Consider the following 25,889-nt stretch of genomic DNA (forward strand, 5'->3'; position numbering starts at 1 on the left):
TAGAAAAGCTACAGCACAAACAGGCCCTTCGGCTCACAAGTTACACCGAACATGTCCCTAGCTACGAGGCTTACCTATAACCCTCTATCTTACTAACTTCCATGATAGTTTGGGAAATAGTGGCGCTATGGAAATAGTGTGAGGTAGACCAGCCAATTCTCAATGAATGGTTGAGGCAGTTCGATGGGCTGAATGGCCAACTGCAGCTCCTGTTTCTTATGATTTGTATGTGGTGGACAGGAAGCAGTGAGCATGGATCTGTCAATCAGCCTCAATCAGCACCTTCAGGAGAATTGGGAGGGTGAATATTAGATACAACAGAGTGAGAATGGAGGGAGAGTGTGTGGGATGGAGATTCACAGCTTTTGGGGAATGAGAACGGAAAGAATGTTCCACAGAAACTAGAATTGTCTGTTCTGAATTTCTACTTCTATTTCTAACTCATTTTACAGGATATTGAAAGAGGAACCACAGGCTGAAATCTCAAATGTCACGTCTAGATCTGACAGTCATATTCCTTGGGAGCTGAATATCATCGGCCTTTGAATCTAGAAGGAGAAATGATTGTCCAGTCTGTTGATTTGAAAAAAAATTCAAACATCAGTGTGACTGGAAAAGCACCAACACACTGTCGAGTGAGAGTGTTCCAATGCACTGACTAAAGAGCTTTAACTAGTTACACAGCCTGAATAAATATCACACCATTCACAGTGAGGAAAGACTGTACCAGTGTCCTGTGTGTGGACGAGGCTTCAACTCATTGTCCACCCAAGAGAGAGGAAAGGACACCTGTACCATGGAGAAACCATGGAAATGTGCGGATTGTGGGAAGAGATACAGAGCCCCATCAGAGCTGGAAGCTCATCGGCGCAGTCACACTGGGGAGAGGCCGTTCACCTGCTCTCAGTGTGGGGAGGGATTCGCTCTGTTAGCCACCTTGCAGAAACACCAGCGAGTTCACACTGGAGAGAGACCGTTCACCTGCTCTCAGTGTGAGAAGGAATTCAGTCTGTTAAACACTCTGCGGACACACCAGCGAGTTCACACTGGGGAGAGGCCGTTCACCTGCTCTCAGTGTGGGGAGGGATTCGCTCAGTCATCCACCCTGCGCACTCACCAGCGAGTTCACACTGGAGAGAGACCATTCACCTGCTCTCAGTGTGGGAAGGGATTCACTCGGTTATTGTACATGTGCAGACACCAGCGAGTTCACACTGGGGAGAGACCCTTCACCTGCTCTCAGTGTGGGGAGGGATTCAGTGATTCATCCAGCCTGCGGACACACCAGCGAGTCCACACTGGTGAGAGGCCATTCACCTGCTCTCAGTGTGGGGAGGGATTCACTCGATTATACACCCTGTGGACACACCAGCGAATTCACACTGGGGAGAGGCCATTCACCTGCTCCGTGTGTGGGGAGGGATTCACTTGTTCATCCCACCTGCGGAGGCACCAGCGAGTTCACACTGGGGAGAGACCATTCACCTGCTCTCATTGTGGGAAGGGATTCACTCAGTCATCCCACCTGCGGAGGCACCAGCGAGTTCACACTGGAGAGAAACCGTTCACCTGCTCTGTGTGTGAGAAGAGATTCAGAGATTCATCCGAGCTGTTGAGACACCAGCGAGTTCACGAGTGATTCCAGTGGTCGATTCTGCTGTTATTGTTTCTGCTCTCAATTATATTGGTCAATGGGGAGGGTCGGAGGGTTTCTTTCTGCTGGACTGGCCGGTCTCACAACTTTGCCTCCAGTGGGCTGATGCTCTTTGAGTCTTGTTGCGAATACCTGGTTTCAGATTTCACAAGGATCACAGAGTGACCGGGTGTTCGGAAGTTCAGAGATATTTAGTCAGCATTTCTGTTTGAAACCCCCAAATGCCCATTCAATTTCCTTTGTAATTGTTTATTGTCTCCACTTCCTCCACCCTCGTCGGCAGCGAGTTCCAGATCATTACCATTCGCTGCATCAAAATATTCTTCCTCACATGGGCAGCACGGTAGCACAGTGGTTAGCACTGCTGCTTCACAGCTCCAGGGACCTGGGTTCAATTCCCAGCTTGGGTCTGTGTGGAGTTTGCACATTCTCCTCGTGTCTGCGTGGGTTTCCTCCGGGTGCTCTGGTTTCCTCCCACAGTCCAAAGATGTGCGGGTTAGGTTGATTGGCCATGCTAAAAATTGCCCCTTAGAGTCCTGAGATGCGTAGGTTAGAGGGATTAGCGGGTAAATGTGTAGGGATATGGGGGTAGGGCCTGGGTGGGATTGTGGTCGGTGCAGACTCGATGGGCCGAATTGCCTCTTTCTGCACTGTAGGGTTTCTCTGATTCTATGATCCCACCCAAAACTTTAAATTTGCTTGTCTTCCTTATCCCATCAGCTAATGGGAACAGCTTTTCTTTGTCCACCTTATCTAAACCTGTCAGAATCTTGTCCACCTCTATCAAATCTCCCCTCAACATTCTTTGCTCCAAGGGGAACAACCCCAGCCTGACATTGACAATAAAGATCAATCTAACAGAATATGTTAATATCTGAAATCAAATGGGAATGTTCAATTTCTGTTTTAAAGATATTGTGAATATATTGTCCTGGACAATAAAGGAATTGGAATAACTCACCTTGGGAGTGGTTGAATGGAATATATCAATCTGGAACCCACTTACATTCTAGTGAAAGTCTGGAATGTGTAGCTGGAAATCCCTCCCTAAGAGCACTGTGGGTGTACCTACACCTCAGGCATTGTAGCAGTTCAGGAAGGCAGTGTTGGGGTTGACCATGGCCGAGGCAGCTACATACAGCCACATATTCCAGTATCATTGATGGACTGTAGTTTCAATGTGAGGCATTATGGGACTGGACTATGGAGTCATAGAGGTTTACAGCATGGAAACAGGCCCATCAGCCCAACTTGTCCATGCTACCCTTTTTTAAAAACCCCTCAGCTAATCCCAATTGCCCGCATTTACCATTTTATCATTAAAATTTGCAGGTATTAGTTATGGCCTTGGTTACTGGTGATGTCGTGGGCTGGGTTTCCCAGGTAAAGGGGAAGGAACCCCATGGGCAATAAACTAATAATCTCTTATTCCTGTTGACCGGTAGAGTGTTATTGGCTCAGGTAATAATGTTGAATGTTGTGATTGGGCCCTCCAGTCTGAATGACGAGACTAGGCGGGATATTGAAATGTTCAGAATAATATAATAATTTTACCTTGCAATATTAGCTCTGAGAGGACAGTGAACCCTCATTGACTGTGTGTCTCTCTCCTGATGCATGCATTGGCAAATAAATTCCTTTTCATTCCTTAACTATATACTGTCTTCCGCAGTTTATGTATTGGTTGCGTGAGGTTCAACAAGTACAGAGCACCCCAGGGGAAACCTCAGAGAATTCCCACTTGATATTTCCCAACTCTACCCATACAGGCTCCACGTTGTCAGAGCTAATATCCTTGCTCACTACTGTGTTAATTTCCTCTTTAACCAGCAGTGCCATTCCACCACCTTTTCCTTTATCCCTGTCCTTCCCAAATATTGAATACCCTGAGACATTCAATTCCCACCCCTGGTCACCCTGCAGCCATGTGAAGGTAAAAATGGCAAGTTTAGGGAACCTTGGATAACGAGAGATATTGTGAGTCTAGTCAAAGAGAAAAAGGAAGCACTTGTCAAGGCTGCGAACACATGAAGCAAGTGTGGAATATATAAAGAGCAAGAGGGTAGCCAGGGACAGGGTTGGCCCACTCAAGGACAGGGGAGGGAATCTCTGTATGGAGCCAGAGGAAATGGGCGAGGTATTAATTGAGTACTTTGTGTCAGTATTCACCAAAGAGAAGGAGTTGGTGGATGATGAACCTGGGAAAGGATATGTAGATAGTTTGAGTCATATTGAGATCAAATAGGAGGAGATATTGGGGTTTTTGAGAAACATTAAGGTAGACAAGTCCTCAGGGCCTAATGGGGTATCAGTATTGGGACCACAATTGTTTACGATTTACATAGATGATTTGGAGTTGGGGACCAAGTGCAGTGTGTCAAAATTCACAGATGACACTAAGATGGGTGGAAGAGCAAAGTATACAGAGGATGCTGAAAGTCTGCAAAGGGATATAGATAATCTAAGTGAGTGGGCGAGGGTCTGGCAGATGGAGTACAATGTTGGTAAATGTGAGGTCATCCATTTTGGTAGGAATAACAGCAAAATGGACCATTATTTAAATGGTAAAAAATTGCAGCATGCTGCTGTGCAGAGGGACCTGGGTGTCCTTATGCAGGAATCTCAAGGAGTTGGTTTGCAGGTGCAGCAGGTAATTAAGAAGACAAATAGAAGTTTGTTCTTCATTGCGAGAGGGATGGAGTTTAAAAACAGCGAGATTATGTTGCAGCTGTATAAGGCGCTGGTGAGGCCACACCTGGAGTACTGTGTACAGTTTTGGTCTCCTTACTTGAGGAAGGATATACTGGCACGGGAGGGGGTGCAGAGGAGATTCATGAGGTTGATTCCGGAGTTGAGAGGGTTGGCTTATGAGGAGAGACGAAGTAGATTGGGGTTATACTCATTGGAATTCAGAAGAATGAGGGGAGATCTTATATAAACATATAAGATTATGAAGGGAATAGATAAGGTAGAAGCAGCGAAGTTGTTTCCACTGGCGGGTGAAACTAGAACTAGAGGGCACAGCCTCAAAATAAGGGGAAGCTGATTTAGGACTGAGTTGAGGAGGAACTTCTTCACACAAAGGGTTGTGAATCTGTGGAATTCCCTGCCCAGTGAAGCAGTTGAGGCTACCTCATTGAATGTTTTTAAGGCAAGGATAGATACATTTTTGAACAGTGAAGGAATTAAGGTTTATGGTGAGCGGGCGGGTAAGTGGAACTGAGTCCAGAAAAAGATCGGCCACGATCTTATTGAATGGCAGAGCAGGTTCGAGGGGCCAGATGGCCGATTCCTGCTCCGAGTTCTTATGTTCTTATACCCCAAAGTACTGAGAGAGGCAAGGGAGGAAATTGCTGGAGCCTTGAGAGAAATCTTTGTATCCTCACTGGCTACAGGGGAAATCCCAGAGGATTAGAGAATAACCAATGTTGTTCCTTTGTTTAAGAAGGGTAGCCAGAATAATTCAGGTAATTACAGGCCGGTGAGCCTAATGTCAGTGGTAGGGCAATTATTGGAGAGGATTCTTCGAGACAGGATTTTCTCCAACTTGGAAATAAGTGGACGTATTAGCGAGAGGCAACATGGTTTTGTGAAGGGGAGGTCATGTCTGACTAATTTGATCGAGTTTTTCGAGCAAGTGACGAAGATGATTGATGAGGGTAGGGTCGTGGATGTTGTCTACATGGACATCAGTAAGGCCTTTAACAAGGTCCCTCGTGGCAGACTGGTGCAGAAGGTGAAGTCGCATGGGATCAGAGGTGAACTGGTAAGGTGGATACAGAACTGGCTCGATCATAGAAGACAGAGGGTAGCAGTGGAAGGGTGCATTTCTGAATGGAGGGCTGTGACAAGTGACGTTCCTCAGGGATGAGTGCTGGGACCTTTCTGTTTGTAATATATATCAATGATTTGGAGGAAAATGGAACTGGATTGATTAGAAAGTTTGCGGATGACACAAAGGTTGGTGGATTTGCAGAATGTTGGTGGATTTGCAGTGGATGAGGTGGAGGGCTGTTGTAGGCTGCAAGGAGACATAGATAGGATGCAAAGCTGGGCTGAAAAATGGCAAATGGAGTTTAACCCGGATAAATGTGAGGTGATTCATTCTATGTTCTAATGTGATGAGGACCATCAGAGAGTACAGCAGGATATTTCCGCTGAAATGATCCACAAAAGCTGATGAAGGACATTCATTTAACCCTGGATAGTAAATACTGTTTTTCCTCCCACTACAGATCGATGTACAATAAATACATTTGTCTCTGTTCCATTGAGTCTACAGCACAGGGCCGGGCCAGTCGGCCCAATTGGTCGGTGTCAGTATTTATGCTCCACATGAGCCTCCACCCACCCCTCTTCATCTCCCCCCATCAGCATATCCTTCTATTCCTCTCTCCCTCATGTATGTATCTAGCTTCCCCTTCAATGTATTCATGCTGTTCACCTCAACCACTCGCTGTGGTAGTGAGTTCCACATTCTCACCACTCGCTGGGTAAAGAGGTTTCTCCTGTTAAAGTTTATTTATTAGTCACAAGTAGACTTATATTAACACTGCAGTGAAGTTACTGTGAAAATCCCCTCATTGCCACACTGAGGCGCCTGTTCGGGTACACCTGAGGGAGAATTTAGCACGCCCCAATGCACCTAACCTGTACGTCTTTTTGGACTGTGGAGGAAACCGGAGCACCCGGAGGAAACCCACGCAGACAGAGGGAGAACATGCAAACTCCGCACAGACAGTGACCCACGCTGGGAATCGAACCCAGGTCCTTGGCGCTGTGAGGTAACAGTGCTAACCACTGTGCCGCCCTAGAAATCATGATTGGATTATTGAACCCCTTTATGAACGTATCAGGTCACCCTTCAGTCTTCTCTTTTCTAGAGAAAAGCAGCCCCAGCCTTTCCTGAGGGTTAAATGCTCTCAGTTCTGGGATTATTCTTGTGAATTTTTGTTGCTCCTTCTCCAGTGCCTCTATTTCCATTTCATCAATGACGATCACAAATGTTGATAGTGCTCCCAGTGCAGTCTAACCCTGGCTCCAAACAAGTTGAACAGAACCTCCCTGCTGTTCAATTCTATCTCTCTAGAATGGAACCCTGTATATGGGCCTCATACTTTAGGAAAGATGTGAAATTCTTAAGACAGGTTGCAGAGGAGCTTTACGAGAATGACTCCAGTGATGAGGGACTTCAGTGAGTTCGAGGGACTAGAACAGCTGAAATTTCTCTCTTTAGATCAGACAGGCATTAGGATTGGGAATGGGGCCATTCATCCCATTGAGTCCATGCCGACTCTCTGCAGATCAAACCGTTTCCCTGTTCTCACTGCGTATGCCTGTGGATTTATTTCCCTGAAATGCCCGTCCAATCTCCTTTTGGAAACATTCCATCATCTCTGCTTCTCCCCCACTTGTAGGAAGTGAGTTCCAGATATTTACCACTTTCTTCAAATGCAAAAGAGGGACTGAGAGCACAAAAGAAGACAGTTTGACCCATTGTGCCTATGCTGGTTCTTTGCACATTATAAGCAACAAGGTCCAGGAAGTCATGTTATATGCTAACATGTGACTGGAGCTTTATTTTAAAAATGAATGTTGTATTCACCTAATTGCTTGTGGAAGCTGCATAGCTAGCAAGAATTGTATCAATGAATAATTTATTCTATTAATTTGATTAGCTAGAGGAATTATATTCTGTCAAATCTGGCTCAAGAATAAGGTTGATTGTTCAGTTCAAGTAAGAAGGAAAGCTATTGGCTTGCAGCAAGTGTCTTTTCGAACCAGTATATCTTGTATTAACCGTATTCAGTTGTGGGACATGGGCGTCGCTGGCTAGCCAACATTTATTGCCCATCCCTAGATGCCCTTGTTCAGAGGGCAGTTGAGAGTCAACCACATTGTCTTACTGTATTTATTAGCTGCTGGTCATGAACAGATGAGTAAGTAGTGAGCCTTAATTGAGTTATAGTTAATCAATGAATAACAAATCAGTAGTTATCGTAAAAGATTGAGTTTTATTTGCTGTAAAAATTTAAAAGTTTAATTGCTGTGTATGTAAAGAATGTGCAATGAGGATAAATGTACTGGCGAGAGAGACCTTCAAGCTCTGATTAGCCTCAACATTTGAAACTGTGTGAATAAGGGATTGTATCGAATCAGATAAAGGGACAGTATGAACCAGTTCTCTTGTATTCCTGTCTAAGATAATGAGCAAGGGTGGTCCAAGTAATTAGATACCAATTAAATTAATCTCGTGATCAAATTGACCAATTGTCATGTTGCAACAGGCCCAACTCTGACGTGAAGTAATGGTCACCTTGTGGATAAAAGTAGAGGTTCCGAAGGTCTTCCTTGCGAGCCAAATACTGAAAACTCCCGAGGCTGAGTTCCAAGGAAATTCCTGTCAGAGAAGGAACCAGAGAGGGTTACGCTTCTACGGACTGATCACCCACATGAAGCTGTAAAAGTCAATGTCTTAAAGTTGTTCACAAAATCTTTTCATTGAGTAAACTTCTTTTTAAATTTACTATCCAGAGAATTCTGCCTTTGCCTTAATTGGTTAAAGTCTTGTCTGAACCAAAGTGAATTTATTCAATGGTAAGTTGGGGGGTGGCTGAAATCAACTCAGTTCCAGATAACAAGATCAGAGAACAGAAATCTTCAATTTAAACACTTGCATTTCTATAGCGCCTTTCACAACCACAGGACGTCCCAAAGTGCTTTACAACCAATGAAGTACGTTTCAAGTGTAGTCACTGTTGTAATGTGGGAAACGCAGCAGCCAATTTACACACAGCAAGATCCCACAAACAGCAATGTGATAATGAGCAGATGATGTGTTTTTAGTGATGTTGATTGAGGGAAAATATTGGCCAGGACACCGGGGATAACTCCCCTGCTCTTCTTCCAAATAGTGGCTGTGGGATCTTTTACATCCACCTGAGGGGCAGACAGGGCCTCAGTTTAACATCTTATTTGAAAGAAGGCTGTTCTGACAGTGCAGCACCCCCTCAGTGCTGGATGAGGAATGTTGGATTTGATTTTTGCCTCAGGTCCCTGGACTGGGATTTGAACCTACAACCTTCTGACCCAAAGGTGAGAATGGTACCCACTGAGCCACGGCTGACATTATAGACAACACGAAGTTAGAAAGGGAAAGTTACCCTTTAAAAAGCCCCAGCCTTTGCCTCCAGTGTCTAAACCTAATAATAACAACTTCAGTATAAATAACATGGATTTGATGACAAATGTTGAAGTGTTGGTTTAGAGCCACAAGTTTCAACTTCCCATTTGAGCCTCGGGCACCTTTCTGTCTCCCGACTTATCGTGTCAATGACAGCCAGGCGGTGGAGCTAAGGGCTGAATTTAGCTCAGAATAACAGGGCCTGTGCCCCACTTGAGAAACTGCCATGAGCGTGGCACTTATAGAGAGACAGGAAGGTGCTGGAGGACTGACTGGGAAATGAGACTCCAACCAATTGTTATATCAGTCACTCAGAGCTAAAGAGAAACCTGTCTCTTTAAAACATATACAGGGAAGAGGCTGCACTGAAATCTGTCCCTTTTAACCTGCACAAAAGCAGGAGTCTGAGATTGACAGGAGTCCATTCAGCCCATCATACCCATGCTATGTCTTTGAAAGGACTGATTCATCCAACTGCTCTGTTCTTTCCCCACAGCCCTGCAAATTCTTCCCTTTCAAGTCTTTACCCTTTGGAAAGATTCTATTGAATCTGCTTTCAGGCAGATCAGAACAACTCGCTTTGTCAAAAAAATAAAATAAAATCTCATCTCCCCCTCTGGCTCCTTTGCCAATTACCTTAGAGGGACTCACTTTCTGTTAAAGAACCTGCCAACCCCTCTCACCCACTTTCCCTAAAGTGCATCAATCTCATCAGGAAAAGTCCAGAACAATCAAATATTTTACTGATAAAAGTTTATTAATGAAACAGAACATGGTTAAAACAAACAGAAAATGACTTGAGGATCAAAGGCAACCAGAGTAAAAGGATGTTCACAGTATTCTGGACCCAAATAGTTTCTCTTTAATTCATCTGCAGCCTGTTCCCTGGCCCTGACCTTCCGCTTGCTTGTGATTAGAATTCACCACCTTGCTCTCACGCTCACATTTCTGTCCTTGGCCTGCTGCAATGTTCCGGAGAAGCCCAACACAAGCTGGACGAACAGCCCCTCATCTTACAGCCTTCTGGACTCAACATTGAGTTCAACTTCACACCCTGAACTCTCTCCTCCATTTTGACGCTGCGACAACGGATGAATGAACACCACTCGACAATCACCAGGCAAGACTGTTCTCTTCCTGTTGGGGAGCACTTCAGCGGTCACGGGCATTCGGCCTCTGATATTCGGGTAAGCGTTCTCCAAGGCAGCCTTCACGACACACGACGGCGCAGAATCGCTGAGCAGAAACTGATAGCCAAGTTCCACACACATGACATAAGAACATAAGAAATAGGAGCAGGAGTAGGCCATCTGGCCCTTCGAGCCTGCCCCGCCATTCAACAAGATCATGGCTGATCTGAAGCGAATCAGTTCCACTAACCCACCTGCTCCCCATATCCCCTAATTCCCTTAGCGATCAGAAAACTATCTACCCGTGATTTAAACATATTCAATGACGAAGCCTCCACCACTTCAATGGGCAGAGAATTCCAGAGATTCACTACCCTCTGAGAAGAAGTTCCCCCTCAACTCTGTTCTGAACCGGCCCCCCCTTATTTTGAGGCTGTGCCCTCTAGTTCTGGTTTCCCTTCTAAGTGGAAAGAATCTCTCCACCTCTACCCTATCCAGCCCCTTCATTATCTTATATGTCTCTATAAGATCACCCCTCATCCTTCTAAACTCCAACGAGTACAGACCCAATCTGTTTATCTCTCCTCATCAGCTACACCCCTCATCTCCGGTATCAACCTGGTGAACCTTCTCTGCACTCCCTCCAAGGCCAATATATCCTTTCGCAAATAAGGGGACCAAAACTGCACACAGTACTCCAGTTGCGGCCTCACCAGTGCCTTGTACAGTTGCAGCAAGACCTCCCTGCTTTTATATTCTACCCCCCTCGCGATAAAGGCCAACATTCCATTTGCCTTCTTGATCACCTGCTGCACCTGCAGACTGAGTTTTTGCGATTCATGCACAAGGACCCCCAGGTCCCTCTGCACAGTCGCACGATGTAATTTTTCTCCATTTAAATAATATTCCAATTTACTATTATTTCTTGCAAAGTGGATAACCTCACATTTGCTAACGTTATATTCCATCTGCCAGATCCTCGCCCACTCGCTCAGCCTATCCAAATCTCTCTGCAGACTTTCCGCGTCCTCCACGCAATTCGCTTTCCCACTCACCTTCGTGTCATCAGCAAACTTGAATACCCTAGATTCAGTCCCCTCCTCCAGATCATCTATGTAAATGGTAAACAATTGAGGCCCCAGCACCGATCCCTGCGGCACGCCACTGCTCACCAACTGCCAACCAGAAAAGCACCCATTTATCCCAACTCTCTGCTTCCTGTTAGATAGCCAATCCCCAATCCACGGCAACACCTTACCCCTAACTCCATGTACCCCAATCTTCTGCAGCAACCTTTTGTGAGGCACCTTATCGAACGCCTTCTGGAAATCTAAAAACACCACATCCACCGATTCCCCTCTGTCAACCGCATTAGTGACATCTTCATAAAAGTCCAGTAGATTCGTCAAACACTACTTTCCCTTCATGAATCCATGCTGCGTCTGCTTGATCGAACCATTCTTATTCAGGTGCTCTGTTATTTCCTCTTTAATAATGGACTCTAGCATCTTCCCAACTACGGACATTAAGCTAACCGGCCTGTAGTTACCCGCCTTTTGTCTACTTCCTTTTTTAAACAGCGGCGTAACAGTAGCTGTTTTCCAGTCAGCCGGCACTACCCCAGAGTCCAGCGAATTTTGATAAATTACTACTAACGCATCTGCTATTACCTCAGCCATTTCTTTCAGTACCCTGGGATGCATTCCATCCGGGCCCGGGGACTTGTCTACCTTCAGTCCTATTAGTCTACCAAGCACCACCTCCTTAGTAACAGTAATTGTATTAAGGACCTCCCCTCCCACCAACTCTCGATCTCCAATATTCGGCAAACTATGTGTGTCTTCCACCGTGAAGACCGACACAAAGAACTTAATTAAAGTCTCAGCCATTTCCTCGTTTTCCACTATTAAATCCCCCCTCTCATCTTCCAAGGGTCCAACATTCACTTTAGCCACTCTATTCCTTTTTATATACTTGTAAAAACTTTTACTATCATTTTTTATATTTTGAGCTAGTTTAGTTTCATAATCTATCTTTCCTTTCTTAATCGCTTTCTTAGTCGTTCTTTGTTTTTCTTTAAAGCTTTCCCAATCCACTAATTCTCCACTATTTTTGGCCACTCTGTACGCATCTGATTTTATTTTAATACTCTCCTTTATTTCCTTCGTTATCCACGTCCGGTTATCCTTTTTCTTACAGTCCTTCTTTATCACCGGAATATATTTTTGCTGAGTACTTAAAAAAATCTCCTTAAAAATCCTCCACTGTTCCTCAGCTGTCCTACCTACCAGTCTGCTCGCCCAGTCTACATTAGCCAATTCCACCCTCATCCTATCATACCCCCCTCTGTTCAAGCAGAGGACACTGGTTTGGGACCCTACTTTCTCACCCTTCATCTGTATCAGAAATTCCACCATATTATGATCACTCATCCCAAGAGGATCCTTCACAAGAAGAGCCTTAATCCTACCTGTCTCATTGCACAGAACCAGATCCAAGATAGCACACTCTCTCGTAGGTTCTGTAACATACTGTTCAATGAAACAATCCCAACAGCATTCCAAGAACTCTTCCTCAAGCCCTCCACGTCCAATTTGAGTCGACCAATCAATATGTAGGTTAAAATCCCCCATGATTATTGCCGTTCCACTTTTGCACGCATCCATTATTTGCTTGTTTATAGCCCTCCCCACCTCCAAGTTATTATTAGGGGGCCTATAGACCATGCCTACCAGTGTCTTTCTCCCCCTACTATTCCTTATCTCCACCCACAACGATTCCACGTTTTGCTCCTTAGAGCCTATGTCGTGTCTCACTACCGTCCTGGTATTATCCTTTATTAACAAAGCTACCCCACCTCCTTTTTCTACCTGTCTATCCTTCCTAAATGCCTGATAACCCTGTATATTCAGTTCCCAGTCCCGGTCACCCTGCAACCACGTTTCTGTGATGGATACTAGATCATATTCATTTGTATGGATTTGTGCCATCAACTCATTTACTTTGTTTCGAATGCTTCGTGCATTCAGGCAAAGTGTCTTTATGCCAGCCTTTATCTGGACCCGGTTTGTTGAAGCGCTACTAACATCTCCCAAGCCCTCTCCTCCTTTAGCTAGTTGTTTATTCACTATACTCCTGGCATTAGAGTAGACACCTCTCAATCCTATGGTCTGACCTCTCCCCTTCTCTGTTCCCAGTCCACCTGCCCTCTTGCACTGCCTATAACCCTTCTCTGTTTGCGAGCTACCTTCCTCACTCTCATTCTCAGTCACAATCGATCTGTAATGACGATCTGTAATCCCCACACCTTGCCTGAACTTGCAGAGTCTCACTGGCTGTCCTGGAGACAATACACATCTCTTTAACCTGTCTTAATGCTCTCTCCACTCACATTGTTTGTACCTTTAAGACTTGATTAGCTGTAAGTATTCACATTCCAACCATTATTCTGTAAATTGAGTTTGTGTCTTTATATGCCCTGTTTGTGAACAGAATTCCCACTCACCGAAAGAAGGAGCTTAAGGCTCCGAAAGCTTGTGACTTTTGCTACCAAATAAACCTGTTGGACTTTAACCTGGTGTTGTTAAACTTCTTACTGTATCTCATAGAAGACAGAGGGTGGTGGTGGATGGAAATTTTTCAGACTGGAGACCAGTTACCAGCGGTGTATGACAAGGATCAGTGCTGGGTCGTCTGCTATTTGTGATTTTTATAAATGACTTGGAGGAGGGGGCTGAAGGGTGGATCAGTAAATTTGCGGATGACACCAAGATTAGTGGAATAGTGGATGAGGTGGAGGGCTGTAGTAGGCTGCAAAGAGATATAGATAGGATGCAAAGCTGGCCAAAAAATGGCAGATGGAGTTTAACCCTGATAAGTGCGAGGTGATTCATTTTGGTCGGACAAATTTAAATGTGGATTACAGGGTCAAATATAGGGTTCTGAGGAATGTGGAGGAACAGAGAGATCTTGGGGTTCATATCCACAGATCTCTGAAGGTTGCCACTCAAGTGGATAGAGCCATGAAGAAGGCCTATAGTGTGTTTATTAACAGGGGGTTGGAGTTTAAGAGCCGTGGGGTTATGCTGCAACTGTACAGGACCTTGGTGCGACCACATTTGGAATATTGTGTGCAGTTCTGGTCACTTCACTATAAGAAGGATGTGGAAGCGCTGGAAAGAGTGCAGAGGAGATTTACCAGGATGCTGCCTGGTTTGGAGGGTAGGTCTTATGAGGAAAGGTTGAGGGAGCTAAGGCTTTTCTCTTTAGAGTGGAGGAGGTTGAGAGGCGACTTAATAGAGGTTTATAAGATGATGAGGGGGATAGATAGAGTGGACGTTCAGAGACTATTTCCTCGGGTGGATGTAGCTGTTACTAGGGGGCATAACTATAAGGTTCGTAGTGGAAGATATAGGAGGGATGGACGAGGTAGGTTCTTTACTCAGAGAGTGGTTGGGGTGTGGAATGGACTGCCTGCTGTGATAGTGGAGTCAGACACTTTAGGAACTTTCAAGCAGTTATTGGATAGGCACATGGAGCACACCAGGATGATAGGGAGTGGGATAGCTTGATCTTGGTTTCGGAAAAGGTTTGGCACAACATCGTGGGCCGAAAGAACAGTACAGCACAGTACTGGCCAATCTCATGAACAGATAGGTGCCCCCATCTGTTTTGCTTTCCAAAACTCCTTATCTACCATCCTTGGGCTTTCTTTGTACTGAGATTCCCTTCGTTTGAAAAGGCGTGGATTAAAATTTCTCAAAATTAGTTTTTTAAAAAAGTTTATTTATTTGTCACAAGTAAGGCTTGCAATGAAGTTACTGTGAAACTCCCCCAGTCGCCACACTCCGATGCCTGTTCAGGTCAATGCACCGAACCAGCACGTCTTTCAGACAGAGGAAACCGGAGCACCCGAAGGAAACCCAAGCAGACACGGGGAGAATATGCAAACTCCACACAGACAGTGACCCAAGCCGGGAATCGAACCTGGGTCCCTGGCGCTGTGAGGCAGCAGTGCTAAAAACTGTGCCACCATGCCGTCACTGTCACTGTGCCACCATGGAGGTCAGCGCCCTTTCTTTGTTTTAATCAAATGACCACATGGTCTGGGAATCATTTCTATTTCATAATCTCTCCTTTTAAACTCTTTCCTTCAGTATCCAATTCCAGAATTTTCCTTTTCATTGTGTTAATTGCATCAGGGATAAATCTTTGGATCCGACAGGAAGTTTAACTCAAGATCAATCCAACACAGGATTGGTCAGAATCATTTCACATGTGTCAAATTTTAAATAACCATTACAAATTAAAATTCTCATTCTCACGTGTGAATTGTATCTGGATTGAAATTCCTGCATGTTTCGTAAAAGATCCTGGAATCATATATCTGGCCAGTAAATCTGGTTCCAGGTTCATAACTTATGAAAAAAAGCTTTATTAATCACACTTACTTATTTAAAATCTGTTTGCTTTAAATCACAGACAGAAAGCCTCAAAGCTTGAAGCGTTCAATCCATAAATATCATCCATACACAAACAGAGAAACTTAGCATGTGCTTTACAACAACAATAACCAGAATGAATTCCTTAAGCGTTCTTGTGGTTCTGTTTTTAAACTTCCAGAAATGCCTTTAATTAAAGACTCAAGATAAGGTTAATTTCCCAGAAAGATAACCCTTAACAAATGTAGCCCAAAACAATGATAAAACGCATCTACAAACATCTATAAAACAAATGAAACATGCAGGTTCTCACAGCTTGTAAATTTCAAACAATGAATCGTCAGCATTCTCTCTCTCGCAGCTATAGCTTCTTAAAGCGACAGAGCACTACAAGCTCACAACTCCTTGAATAAGATACAAGATCCTTCATTCTAACCTTTTTTAGCCAACTTCCAAGACCTGATTTATAGGTAAAATCGCAAACAAGTTACCACCGGAAAAATCTTTGTTCTTTACCTGGGGTTGAGGTGACAACATGATAAAATTCTCAGTTATTCCAAATTCCTCCAGGCTATGCATAAATTTCCACATTTAACTGGATCCCATAAATCGTCAATTATAAACTAAAATAGACAGATTAGTTTCTGGGTGATTTAAAAACAAATCAAATGTCTGCTGAAAGGGTTAACTTTTCTACAGAACCTAAAGGGGTGGGAGTGAGCGGGAAAAACTTGGCACACAATTACGTCACTTTGTACAAGTTTTAAAAACTTCTCTATCAACCAAACAAACTTGATTTTAAGCTTCATCTATTATTTTTTTGTTATTTTCCTCAACCTAATTATTTTCATTTGATCAGTTTTTGTTTGGGATGGGTAACTTCTGTTCTTTATAAACTGGTTCACTCATTTTGTTAATTCTACATGGGCTCGGGAATCAGAACCCAGACTTTATCATCCTGACCATTTTAGTCCTTTTGCCACCAGAGGGGAACAATGGGTGGGGGCGGGGCTCCCGGGTCCACGCGCCCGGGCCTGCGCACTGGAACCCGGAGACGTCACCGCGGAGCAGGGTGATTCCGATTGGCTGATTCAGGCAGGTTTGTGATGTCACAATGCAGAAGTTGGCCAATGAGCTTCAGAGTGACACTTCCTCCTCTGGGCAACATCTAATTTTGTTTCTGGAGTGAAGTGGATTCACGTTCGCTGGAGACGCGGAAAACCCCGGGTCAGAACTCGGCGGAAACTGTGGGCTTGCTTTCATTTTGTTTTGTTTGAGTAACGCACTTTATTTTTCAGTTTGTTTGGGAAGACGACCAGTTCTGTTTGTTTTGTTTTTGTTTGCTTGTTCTTGGCTCCCTGCGGGGAGGAAGGAGGGAGGGAAGGGGAAAGGAAGGAGGGAGGTGAGCTGCTGCCTGCCTTGCCTGGCCTGCCGCCCGGACTGCCTGCCTGCCGTCCGGACTGCCTGCCGTCCGGCCTCTGGAGGGTGCGCTCTCCCCGGGGGGAGGGAGGAAGAGAGGACAGGGAGTGACTGGACGGGAGGGGGGGGGGGGGAAGGTGCTTGGACTGTCTCTTCTCCATCTGCAGTGGGGGGGGTGAAGACCTTTCCTAAGTCCCCCACCCACTGCTGCTGCCCCCAAGATTGGCACCCCCTCCCCTTTTTCCCTCCTGACTGGGGCACCGGCCTTGTTCCTCGTCTCCCTCCTACTCCTCCGACCACCTCTCTCCCCTCTCACTCCGGGGAAAGAGCACTGACACCCCTCCCCACCTACCCCACCCTGCCTTATTTTCCCCTCCTCACATACACCCTGCCATACATCTGGGCAGTCTCGGGGTGGGCGTAGCACTCCCTTGATATGATGGCGACATCAACAGCGTCGCCGGTGGCAGGGCCTTCTCGGCCCACCTATGCGGGCATGGCGGCTGCCAGAGCCCCCGCCGCTCCCAAGGCCCTGCCGCCATTTTCACTGATAACCAGATAGCTCGGGGTGAAGTGCTACGCCCAACCCGACATGTCTATCGAGGCCTGCGTGAAGGCAATGGCTGGGGTTGTCGGCCCCTCAGCCATTGTCGCGGCCTCTAAGATGTACGGCCGGGCCGTATTCTTTTTGAAGGCCGAGCAGGCGGTCCACCTCACCCTGGAGAGGGGGCTCACGGTGGGCGGGATCATCATCTCGAACGTCCCGCCCTTCCTACCGAGTGAGCTCCTCCTCCCCCACCTCCATCTACTGGGGGAGGTCAGGTCCGGGGTGCAGCCGATCCCGCTCGGCCTTCGGGACCCCTCCCTCTGCCATATATACTCCTTCCGGCGCCAGGTTTTTGTCCGCCTGGCCCGGGAGGAGGAACTGGAGGGAGGGTTCAATGTCCCCCACGAGGGGACCACGTACCGGGTCTTTTGGTCCGCGGACGGTGTGCGGTGCCATGCCTGTAAGGAGGCGGGGCACGTGCGGAAAAACTGCCCCGTCTCCAAGGCCGCCGACCGCCAACCCAAGGCGGCCGCAGCTGGCACCGCAGCCCCCTCTCCCCCCAAACGAGTACCATCTGCCCCCCCGCGAGGGGAGGCCACGCCGGCAGCAGCTGCCACCTCAGCTGCCGGCGGGGGGGGGGAGCGGAGCCTCCGCGTGGCCAGAAGACCACGACAAAAAAGAAGGGGGGTACTGTAACTCCGGCCCCCAAGAAAGACACCCCAATCACCCCGGCAGCCGGCTTGGGGACCACCTCAGTCTCCACCTGCCCCCCCCCCACCACCACCATCTGCCGGGCCCGTGGGCTCTCCGGGGCCTAGTGCTGGGTCCGGCGCTGCGGATGCCCAGGATCATGGGCCTGAGCATGGGGGGGTTAGCAACCCCGAGCCAGCAACACTGGTGACGCCGCCACCTCGGGGGGACGTGATGGGGGGTCAGGGGGGGTGCGGCAAGGCGAAGAGGGGCCTCACTTGCCCGAGAGCAGGTTAACAAAAAGAGGCGGGGCCCCTCAGGCACTGTAGAGTTCAAGGTCTGCGTGCCCCTCCCCCCTTGTGAGTCATCTCCTGCCGTGCCCCCACCTGTCTTTGTGCCTTGTCCCCAGAAAAAAGGGGGCAAGGCACCCTATAAATCGAAACGTGTGCTGCCTCAGTCCCCCGACGAGGAGTCCCCGGGGCCGGGTGGCAGCGGGGCCCCCACGGCTCTGTTCCACCCGGTCGATTACAACCCGGAGTTCTTCTTTAGCATGTCAGGGGACTGGGGCAACACCCCAATGTTCGTGTCCCTATCATCAGGTGGTCCACGGGAGGAGGCCAAGTGGGTGACGGCCATGAAGGGTAAAGCTCGGGTGATTGAGAGCACCCCGGTGGATGTGCCCCTACACAACAAGTACTCCTGCCTGAGTACTGTTGGGAGGGACAGCCCACCTGGGGGAAGCAGCAGTGGCCGGGCCTCCGGAGTGGAGTCCGGCCCTGTAACTCAGAGGGCTAAAGAGGGGAAGGCGGTATTAATCGGGGACTCGGCAGTCAGGGGGACGGACAGGCGATTTTGCGGAGGCAGGTGGGAGTCTCGCATGGTGGTCTGCCTCCCTGGGGCTGGGATTCAGGATGTCGCTGGGCGAGTCCCAGAAATCCTGAGGGGGGAGGGAGAGGAGCCGGAGGTAGCGGTACAAATTGGTACCGCTGATGTGGGAAGGAAGGGGGAAGGGGTCATGAAAAGAGAGTATAGGGAATTAGGGAGACAGCTGAGGAGGAGGAAAGCAAAGGTAGTAATCTCAGGATTGCTGCCTGTGCCACGGGAAGGTGAGGACAGGAATGGAGTGAGGTGGAGGATGAATGTGTGGCTGAGGGACTGGTGCAGGGGGCAGGGAGTCAGGTTCCTGGACCATTGGGACCTCTTCAGGGGCAGGTGTGACCTGTACACAAAAAACAGGTGGCACTTGAATCCCAGGGGGACCAATATCCTGGCAGGAAGGTTGGCTAAGGCTACTGGGGAGAGTTTAAACTCGATAGGTTGGGGGAGGGGATCAGAGTGAGGAAGTTAGCTCGCAAACAGAAGGGTTATAGGCAGTGCAAGAGGGTGGATGGACAGGGAATAGAGAAGGGGAGAGCTCAGACCAAAGGATTGAGATTTGTTTACTTTAATGCCAGGAGTATAGTGAATAAAGGGGATGAGCTTAGAGTGTGGATTGATGCCTGGAAGTATGATGTGGTGGCCATTACGGAGACTTGGATGTCTCAGGGACAGGACTGGATACTCCAGGTGCCAGGATTCAGATGTTTCAGGAAGGACAGGGAGGGAGGCAAGAGAGGGGGTGGAGTGGCACTGCTGATCAGGGATAGTGTCACAGCTGTAGAGAAAGTGTATGCTGTGGAGGGATTGTCCACCGAGTCTCTGTGGGTGGAGGTACAGAGTGCAAAGGGGCCGGTCACTTTGCTGGGAGTTTTCTATAGGCCGCCTAATAGTAACAGGGAGGTGGAGGAGCAGATAGGGTAACAGATCCTGGAGAGATGCAGTAATAGCAGAGTTGTTGTGATGGGAGACGTTAATTTCCCAAACATAGATTGGAATATCCCGAGGGTAAGGGGATTGGATGGGGAAGAGTTCATTAGGTGTGTTCAGGAGGGTTTCCTGACACAGCATGTGGACAAGCCTACAAGAGGAGAGGCTGTACTTGATCTGATACTGACCAATGAACCTGGACAGGTGTCAGATCTCTCAGTGGGAGAGCATCTTGGGGATAGCGATCATAACTCTCTCTCCTTTAGGCTTGCATTAGAAAAAAAAAAGAGAGGATTAGGCAAGCCAGGAAAGTGTTTATATGGAGTAAGGGGAAATATGAAGACATTAGACAGCAAATTAGAGGAGTAAATTGGAAGGAGGTATTCTCAGGGAAGTGTACTGAAGAGAGGTGGCAGTTTTTCAAGGAATGCCTGTCTAGAGTTCTACAGAACAACGTTCCGAGCAGACAGGGAGGTGTTGGTCAGTTAAAGGAACCGTGGTGCATGAAAGCTGTGCGGGACCTAGTCGAGAAGAAAAGGAAAGCGTACAAAAGACTCAGCTTGGTGAAGATAGGGATTTAGAAGAGTATACGGCTTGTTGGAAGGGACTAAAGGAGGAAATTAGGAGAGCCAGAATGGGTCACGAGAAGGCCCTGGCAGGTAGGATTAAGGAGAACCCCAAGGCATTCTATAAATATGTGAAGAGTAAAAGGATGAGACGTGATGGAATAGGGCCTATAAAAGGTGATGGTGGGAAAGTCTGTACGGAACCAGTAGAAATGGCAGAGGTGCTCAATGAGTATTTTGCCTCGGTTTTCACAGAGGAGAAGGACCTGGGTGGATGTACTGCGGGCTTGTGGTGGACTGAAAAGATTGAGTATGTGGACTTTAAGAGGTTGTGCTGGAATCTTTGAATGGCATCAAGATAGATAAGTCGCCAGGTCCGGATGGGATGTACCCCAGGTTACTCAGCCTGGGGAGGTTTGTTGCTGGCTTTAAAAAGGGATTGCCTTGGAGGTTTCAGCCTCACTGTTCCACAGAGAGAGCTGAGGGTAAGCGAGAGTGTTTTTTAGTGGAGATTTTTTTTTTTCAGTTAATTTTGTGCGTAAAATCGGAGGGTTTTTTTTCAAAACCGGAAGTAGGCCTGGGGAGGTTTGTTGCTGGCTTTAAAAGGCAGGCAGCACTTACGAGCAGGCAGTGGAGCAAGTGAAGCAGAGATGGAGCTGTCAGGGCTTTGGCTCACAGGGCTTGTGGGAAGCAGAGTGAGAGCTGTCAGGGCTTTGGCTCAGAGGGCTTAGGCGGTAAGGGCGAGGCAGGGCAAGTTATTTTTATCCAAACCTGTATCGGATAAGGGTAGCTGAGTGATAGGCCAGTTCGGTGCTTCCGGTGTGGGATGTGGGAGTTCCTGGAAACACCTAGCCTCCCAGAGGTTCACATTTGTGCCAGGTGCGTGGAACTGCAGCTCCTGAGGGACCGTGTCACAGAACTGGAGCTGCAGATTGCTGACCTTGATCTAGTCAGGGAGAATGAGAGAATAATTGACACGAGTTATAGGGAACTAGTTACACCGGGGCATTGGGAGGAAGACACGTGGGTCACAGTTAGGAGGAGTAAAGGTCAGAAGGGTAGTGTACCAGAGAGTACTCCAGTGGCTGTCTCTCATAATAGGAAGGGCTCGGCGATAGGTGTGAGAGGGGAGGGGAGTGAGCAATTAGTGGAGGGGTCACCTGTGGTTGTCCCACTCCAAAACAAGTATATTGTTTTGGATAGTGTGGAGGAGGATGACTCTCCAGGGGTAAGCCACAGTGACCAGGTCACTGGCACAGAGTCAGGCTCTGTGGCCCGGAAAGGAAAGAGAGGGGTTAGGAGAGAAATAGTGGTGGGGGATGTGTCGGTTAGAGGCACGGACAGGCGATTCTGTGGGTGCAAACGGGACTCCAGGATGGTAGTCTGCCTACCTGGTGCTGGGGTACTGGATGTCTCCAAGCGGATAGGAGGCATCTTAAAAAGCGGAAGATAAAGAAACAGATGTCATTGTACACATTGGTGCAAATGACGTAGATAGGAAGAGCAGGGGGATCCTACGAGAGCAATTCAGGGAGTTGGGAAATAGACTAAAAAGTAGGGCCTCCAGGGTGGCCATCTCTGGGCTGCTCCCAATGCCTCGTGCCAGTGAGGCTAAGAATAGGGAGTTAGTACAATTGAATGCTTGGCTAAAGGACTGGTCCAGGAGGGAGGGCTTCATTTTCCTAGTTCAATGGGAAGTTTTCAGGAGAGGATGGCACCTGTACAAGGAGGACGGGTCACAACTAAGTTGGAAGGGCACGAATATCCTGGCTGGGAGTTTTGCTAGTGCAGTTCGGGGGGGTTTAAACTAGTATGGCAGGGGGGTGGGGATCAAAATATTAGGTCTACAAGTGTAGAGGCTGGGGACGAGATTGGGGCTGGGACAAGGCTGGCAAAGAAGAAGTGCACTCTGGGGGAGGATGACCTCACTGGGCCTGGAGGTCTGGAGTGCTTATACTTCAATGCAAGGAGCGTAGCAGGTAAGACAGATGAACTGAGGGCCTTAATGCTCACGAGGAATTTGGATGTGGTTGCAGTGACAGAGACTTGGTTGAAAGAGGGACAGGACTGGCAGCTGAACATTCCGGGGTACAAGTGTTTTAGGTGAGACAGAGGAGGGGCCAAAAGAGGTGGGGGAGTAGCAGTATTAGTTGGAGAGCATATTACAGCGGTGCAGAGGAAGGACAATTCAGAGGGGTTGTGTAACAAGTCACTCTGGGTGGAGCTTAGAAACAGGAAGGGTGCAGTCACTATGTTGGGAGTATACTACAGGCCCCCCAACAGCCCAAGGGAAGTGGAAGAACGGATATGTCAGGAGATACTGGATAGGTGCAGGAAAAATAGGGTGGTTGTAGTGGGAGACTTCAATTTCCCTGGTATAAACTGGAAATCGCTGAGAGCAGGGACTCTGAATGGGGAGGAATTTGTGAAATGCGTACAGGAGAGTTCTTTGGAACAATATGGCAGGGGGGTGGGGATCGACCTCTTTGTTTGACTGGAGTGAGACTGGGGGAGAGAGTCTTAGCAGGAGTGCTGAGAGTAAGCAAAGAAGTGATTTAATTATTCATTTATGGGTATTCCTAGTATATTTTGCGGGCTTTTTTCAGGGTTTTGAATTGAGGAAGTGAGGTCAGCTGAAGGGGATTCTGGGAGGTTGAGTCTTAGTATAAAAGGCAGTTACCTGGGGGGTTCGCCGGGAGCATAAAAAGCCGGCTGCACTATACAGCGGGCAGCGTTGGGAGCGGGCAGTGGAGTGAGTGGGTAGCAGAGTGTGAACTATAAGGGTTTTGGCTCACAGGGCTTAGGCTGAAAGGGCGAGGCAAGGCTAGTTATTTTTTACCCAACCCTATAAAGGATAAGGGCAGGTATGAGTGATCGGCCAGTTCAGTGCTTCCGATGTGGGATGTGGGAGTTCCTGCAAACACCTAGCTTCCCAGAGGTTCACATATGTGCCAGGTGCGTGGAACTGCAGCTCTTGAGGGACCGTGTCATGGAACTGGAGCTGCAGATCGCTGACCTTAGTCTAGTCAGGGAAAATGGGAGAAATATTGACAGGAGTTATAGGCAACTAGTTACACTGGGGCATCGGGAGAATGACACGTGGGTCACAGTTAGGAGGAGTAAAGGGCAGAAGGGTAAAGTACCAGGGAGTACTCCAGTGGCGGTCTCTCAAAATAGGAAGGGCTTGGTGACAGGTGTGAGAGGGGAGGGGAGTGAACAGTTAGAAGAGGGGTCACCTGTGGTTGTTCCACTCCAAAACAGGTATATTGTTTTAGATAGTGTGGAGGAGTGTGCCTCTCCAGGGGTAAGACACAGTGACCAGGTCACTGGCATACAGTCAGGCTCTGTGGCCCGGAAAGGGAAGAGAGGGGTTAGGAGAGCGATAGTGGTGGGGGATGCATCAGTGAGAGGCAGACAGGCGATTCTGTGGGGGCGAACGGGACTCCAGGATGGTAGTCTGCCTACCTGGTGCTGGGGTCACGGATGTCTCCGAGCAGATAGCAGGCATATTAAAAGGGGAAGATAATGAAACGGATGTCATTATACACATTGGTGGAAATGACGTAGATAGGAAGAGTAGGGGGATCCTAAGAGAGCAATTCAGGGAGTTGGGAAATAGGTTAAAAAGTAGGGTCACTAGGGTGGCCATCTCTGGGCTGCTCCCAATGCCTCGTGCCAGTGAGGCTAAGAATAGGGAGTTGGTACAAATGAATGCCTGGCTAAAGGACTGGTCCAGGAGGGAGGGCTTCATTTTCATAGATCAATGGGAGGTTTTCAGGAGAGGATGGCACCTGTACAAGAGGGAGGGGTCACAACTACATTGGAAGGGCACAAATATCCTGGCTGGGAGCTTTGCTAGTGCAGTTCGGGGGGGTTTAAACTAGTATGGCGGGGGGTGGGGATCAAACTATTAGGTCTATAAGTGTGGAGGCTGGGGACGAGCTTGGGGCTGGGACAAGGCTGGCAAAGAAGAAGAGCACTCTGGGGGAGGACGACCTCACTGAGCCTGGAGGTCTGGAGTGCTTATACTTCAATGCAAGGAGCGTAGCAGGTAAGACAGACGAACTTGGGGCCTTAATGCGCACGAGGAATTTGGATGTGGTTGCAGTGACAGAGACTTGGTTGAAAGAGGGACAGGACTGGCAGCTGAATATTCCAGGGTACAAGTGTTTTAGGCGAGACAGAGGAGGGGCCAAAAGAGGTGGGGGAGTAGCGGTATTAGTTGGAGAGCATATCACAGCGGTGCAGAGGGAGGACAATTCAGAGGGGTCGTGTAATGAGTCACTCTGGGTGGAGCTTAGAAACAGGAAAGGCGCAGTCACTATGTTGGGGGTGTACTACAGGCCCCCCAACAGCCCAAGGGAAGTGGAAGAATGGATATGTCAGGAGATACTGGATAGGTGCAGGAAAAATAGGGTTGTTGTAGTGGGAGACTTCAATTTCCCTGGTATAGACTGGAAATCGCTGAGGGCAGGTACTCTGGATGGGGAGGAATTTGTAAAATGTGTACTGGAGGGTTCGTTGGAACAATATGTAAACAGCCCGACTAGAGAGGGGGCTATACTGGACCTGGTACTGGGGAATGAGCCCGGTCAGGTCTTCAAATTTTTGGTAGGGGAACATGTGGCAAATAGTGACCACAATTCTGTTAGCTTTAGGATAGTGATGGAAAAGGATGAGTGGTGTCCCAAGGGTAAGGTGTTGGATTGGGGGAAGGCTAACTTTACTGGGATCAGGCAGAAATTGGCATCTCTTGATTGGGAGAGGCTGTTTGAGGGTAAATCCACATCTGGTATGTGGCAGTCTTTTAAGGAACGGTTGTTAGGGCTACAGGACGAGCATGTGCCTGTAAAAAAGGATAGGAAGGGTAGGATTAGAGAACCGTGGATAACCAGGGAAATTGAGGGACTGGTCAAAAAGAAAAGAGGCGTATGTTAGGTCCAAGCAGCTAAAAACGGAGGGAGCTCTGGAGGAGTACAAAGAAAGTAGGAAAGTACTCAAACGGGGAATTAGAAGGGCAAAAAGGGGTCACGAAATGTCCTTGGCAGACAGGATTAAGGAGAATCCCAAGGCATTTTATTCATACGTTAGGAACAAAAGGGCTGTTAGGGAAAGAAAATCGGACCTCTCAGGGACAAAAGTGGGGACTTATGCTTGGAGCCCAAAGAAGTAGGGGAGATCCTAAATGAATACTTTGCGTCGGTATTCACAAAGGAGAGGGATGTGTTGACTGGGAGTGTCTCTGAGGGGAGTGTTGAACCGTTGGAGAAAATCTCCATTACAAAGGAGGAAGTGTTAGGTTTGTTAGAGAATATAAAGACTGACAAATCCCCAGGGCCTGATGGAATCTATCCAAGGCTGCTCAGGGAGACGAGAGCTGAAATCGTTGGGCCTCTGACGCAAATCTTTGTCTCGTCACTGGACGCAGGTGAGGTCCCAGAGGATTGGAGGAT

At 47.8% G+C, this 25,889-nt stretch overlaps 1 protein-coding gene across 1 annotated transcript in view; it reads right to left on the minus strand.

Annotated features, from left to right (window-relative positions):
- The window catches only part of LOC144484579 (uncharacterized), a 104,980-nt gene that overhangs the window by 50,258 nt on the left and 28,833 nt on the right, over positions 1 to 25,889 (minus strand). The window contains 1 exon segment of the mRNA XM_078203061.1: positions 13,143 to 13,149. Coding sequence (XP_078059187.1) covers positions 13,143 to 13,149 — 7 coding nt within the window.

The sequence above is a fragment of the Mustelus asterias genome, unplaced genomic scaffold, assembly GCF_964213995.1.
Source record: "Mustelus asterias unplaced genomic scaffold, sMusAst1.hap1.1 HAP1_SCAFFOLD_116, whole genome shotgun sequence".
NCBI lineage: Eukaryota > Metazoa > Chordata > Chondrichthyes > Carcharhiniformes > Triakidae > Mustelus > Mustelus asterias.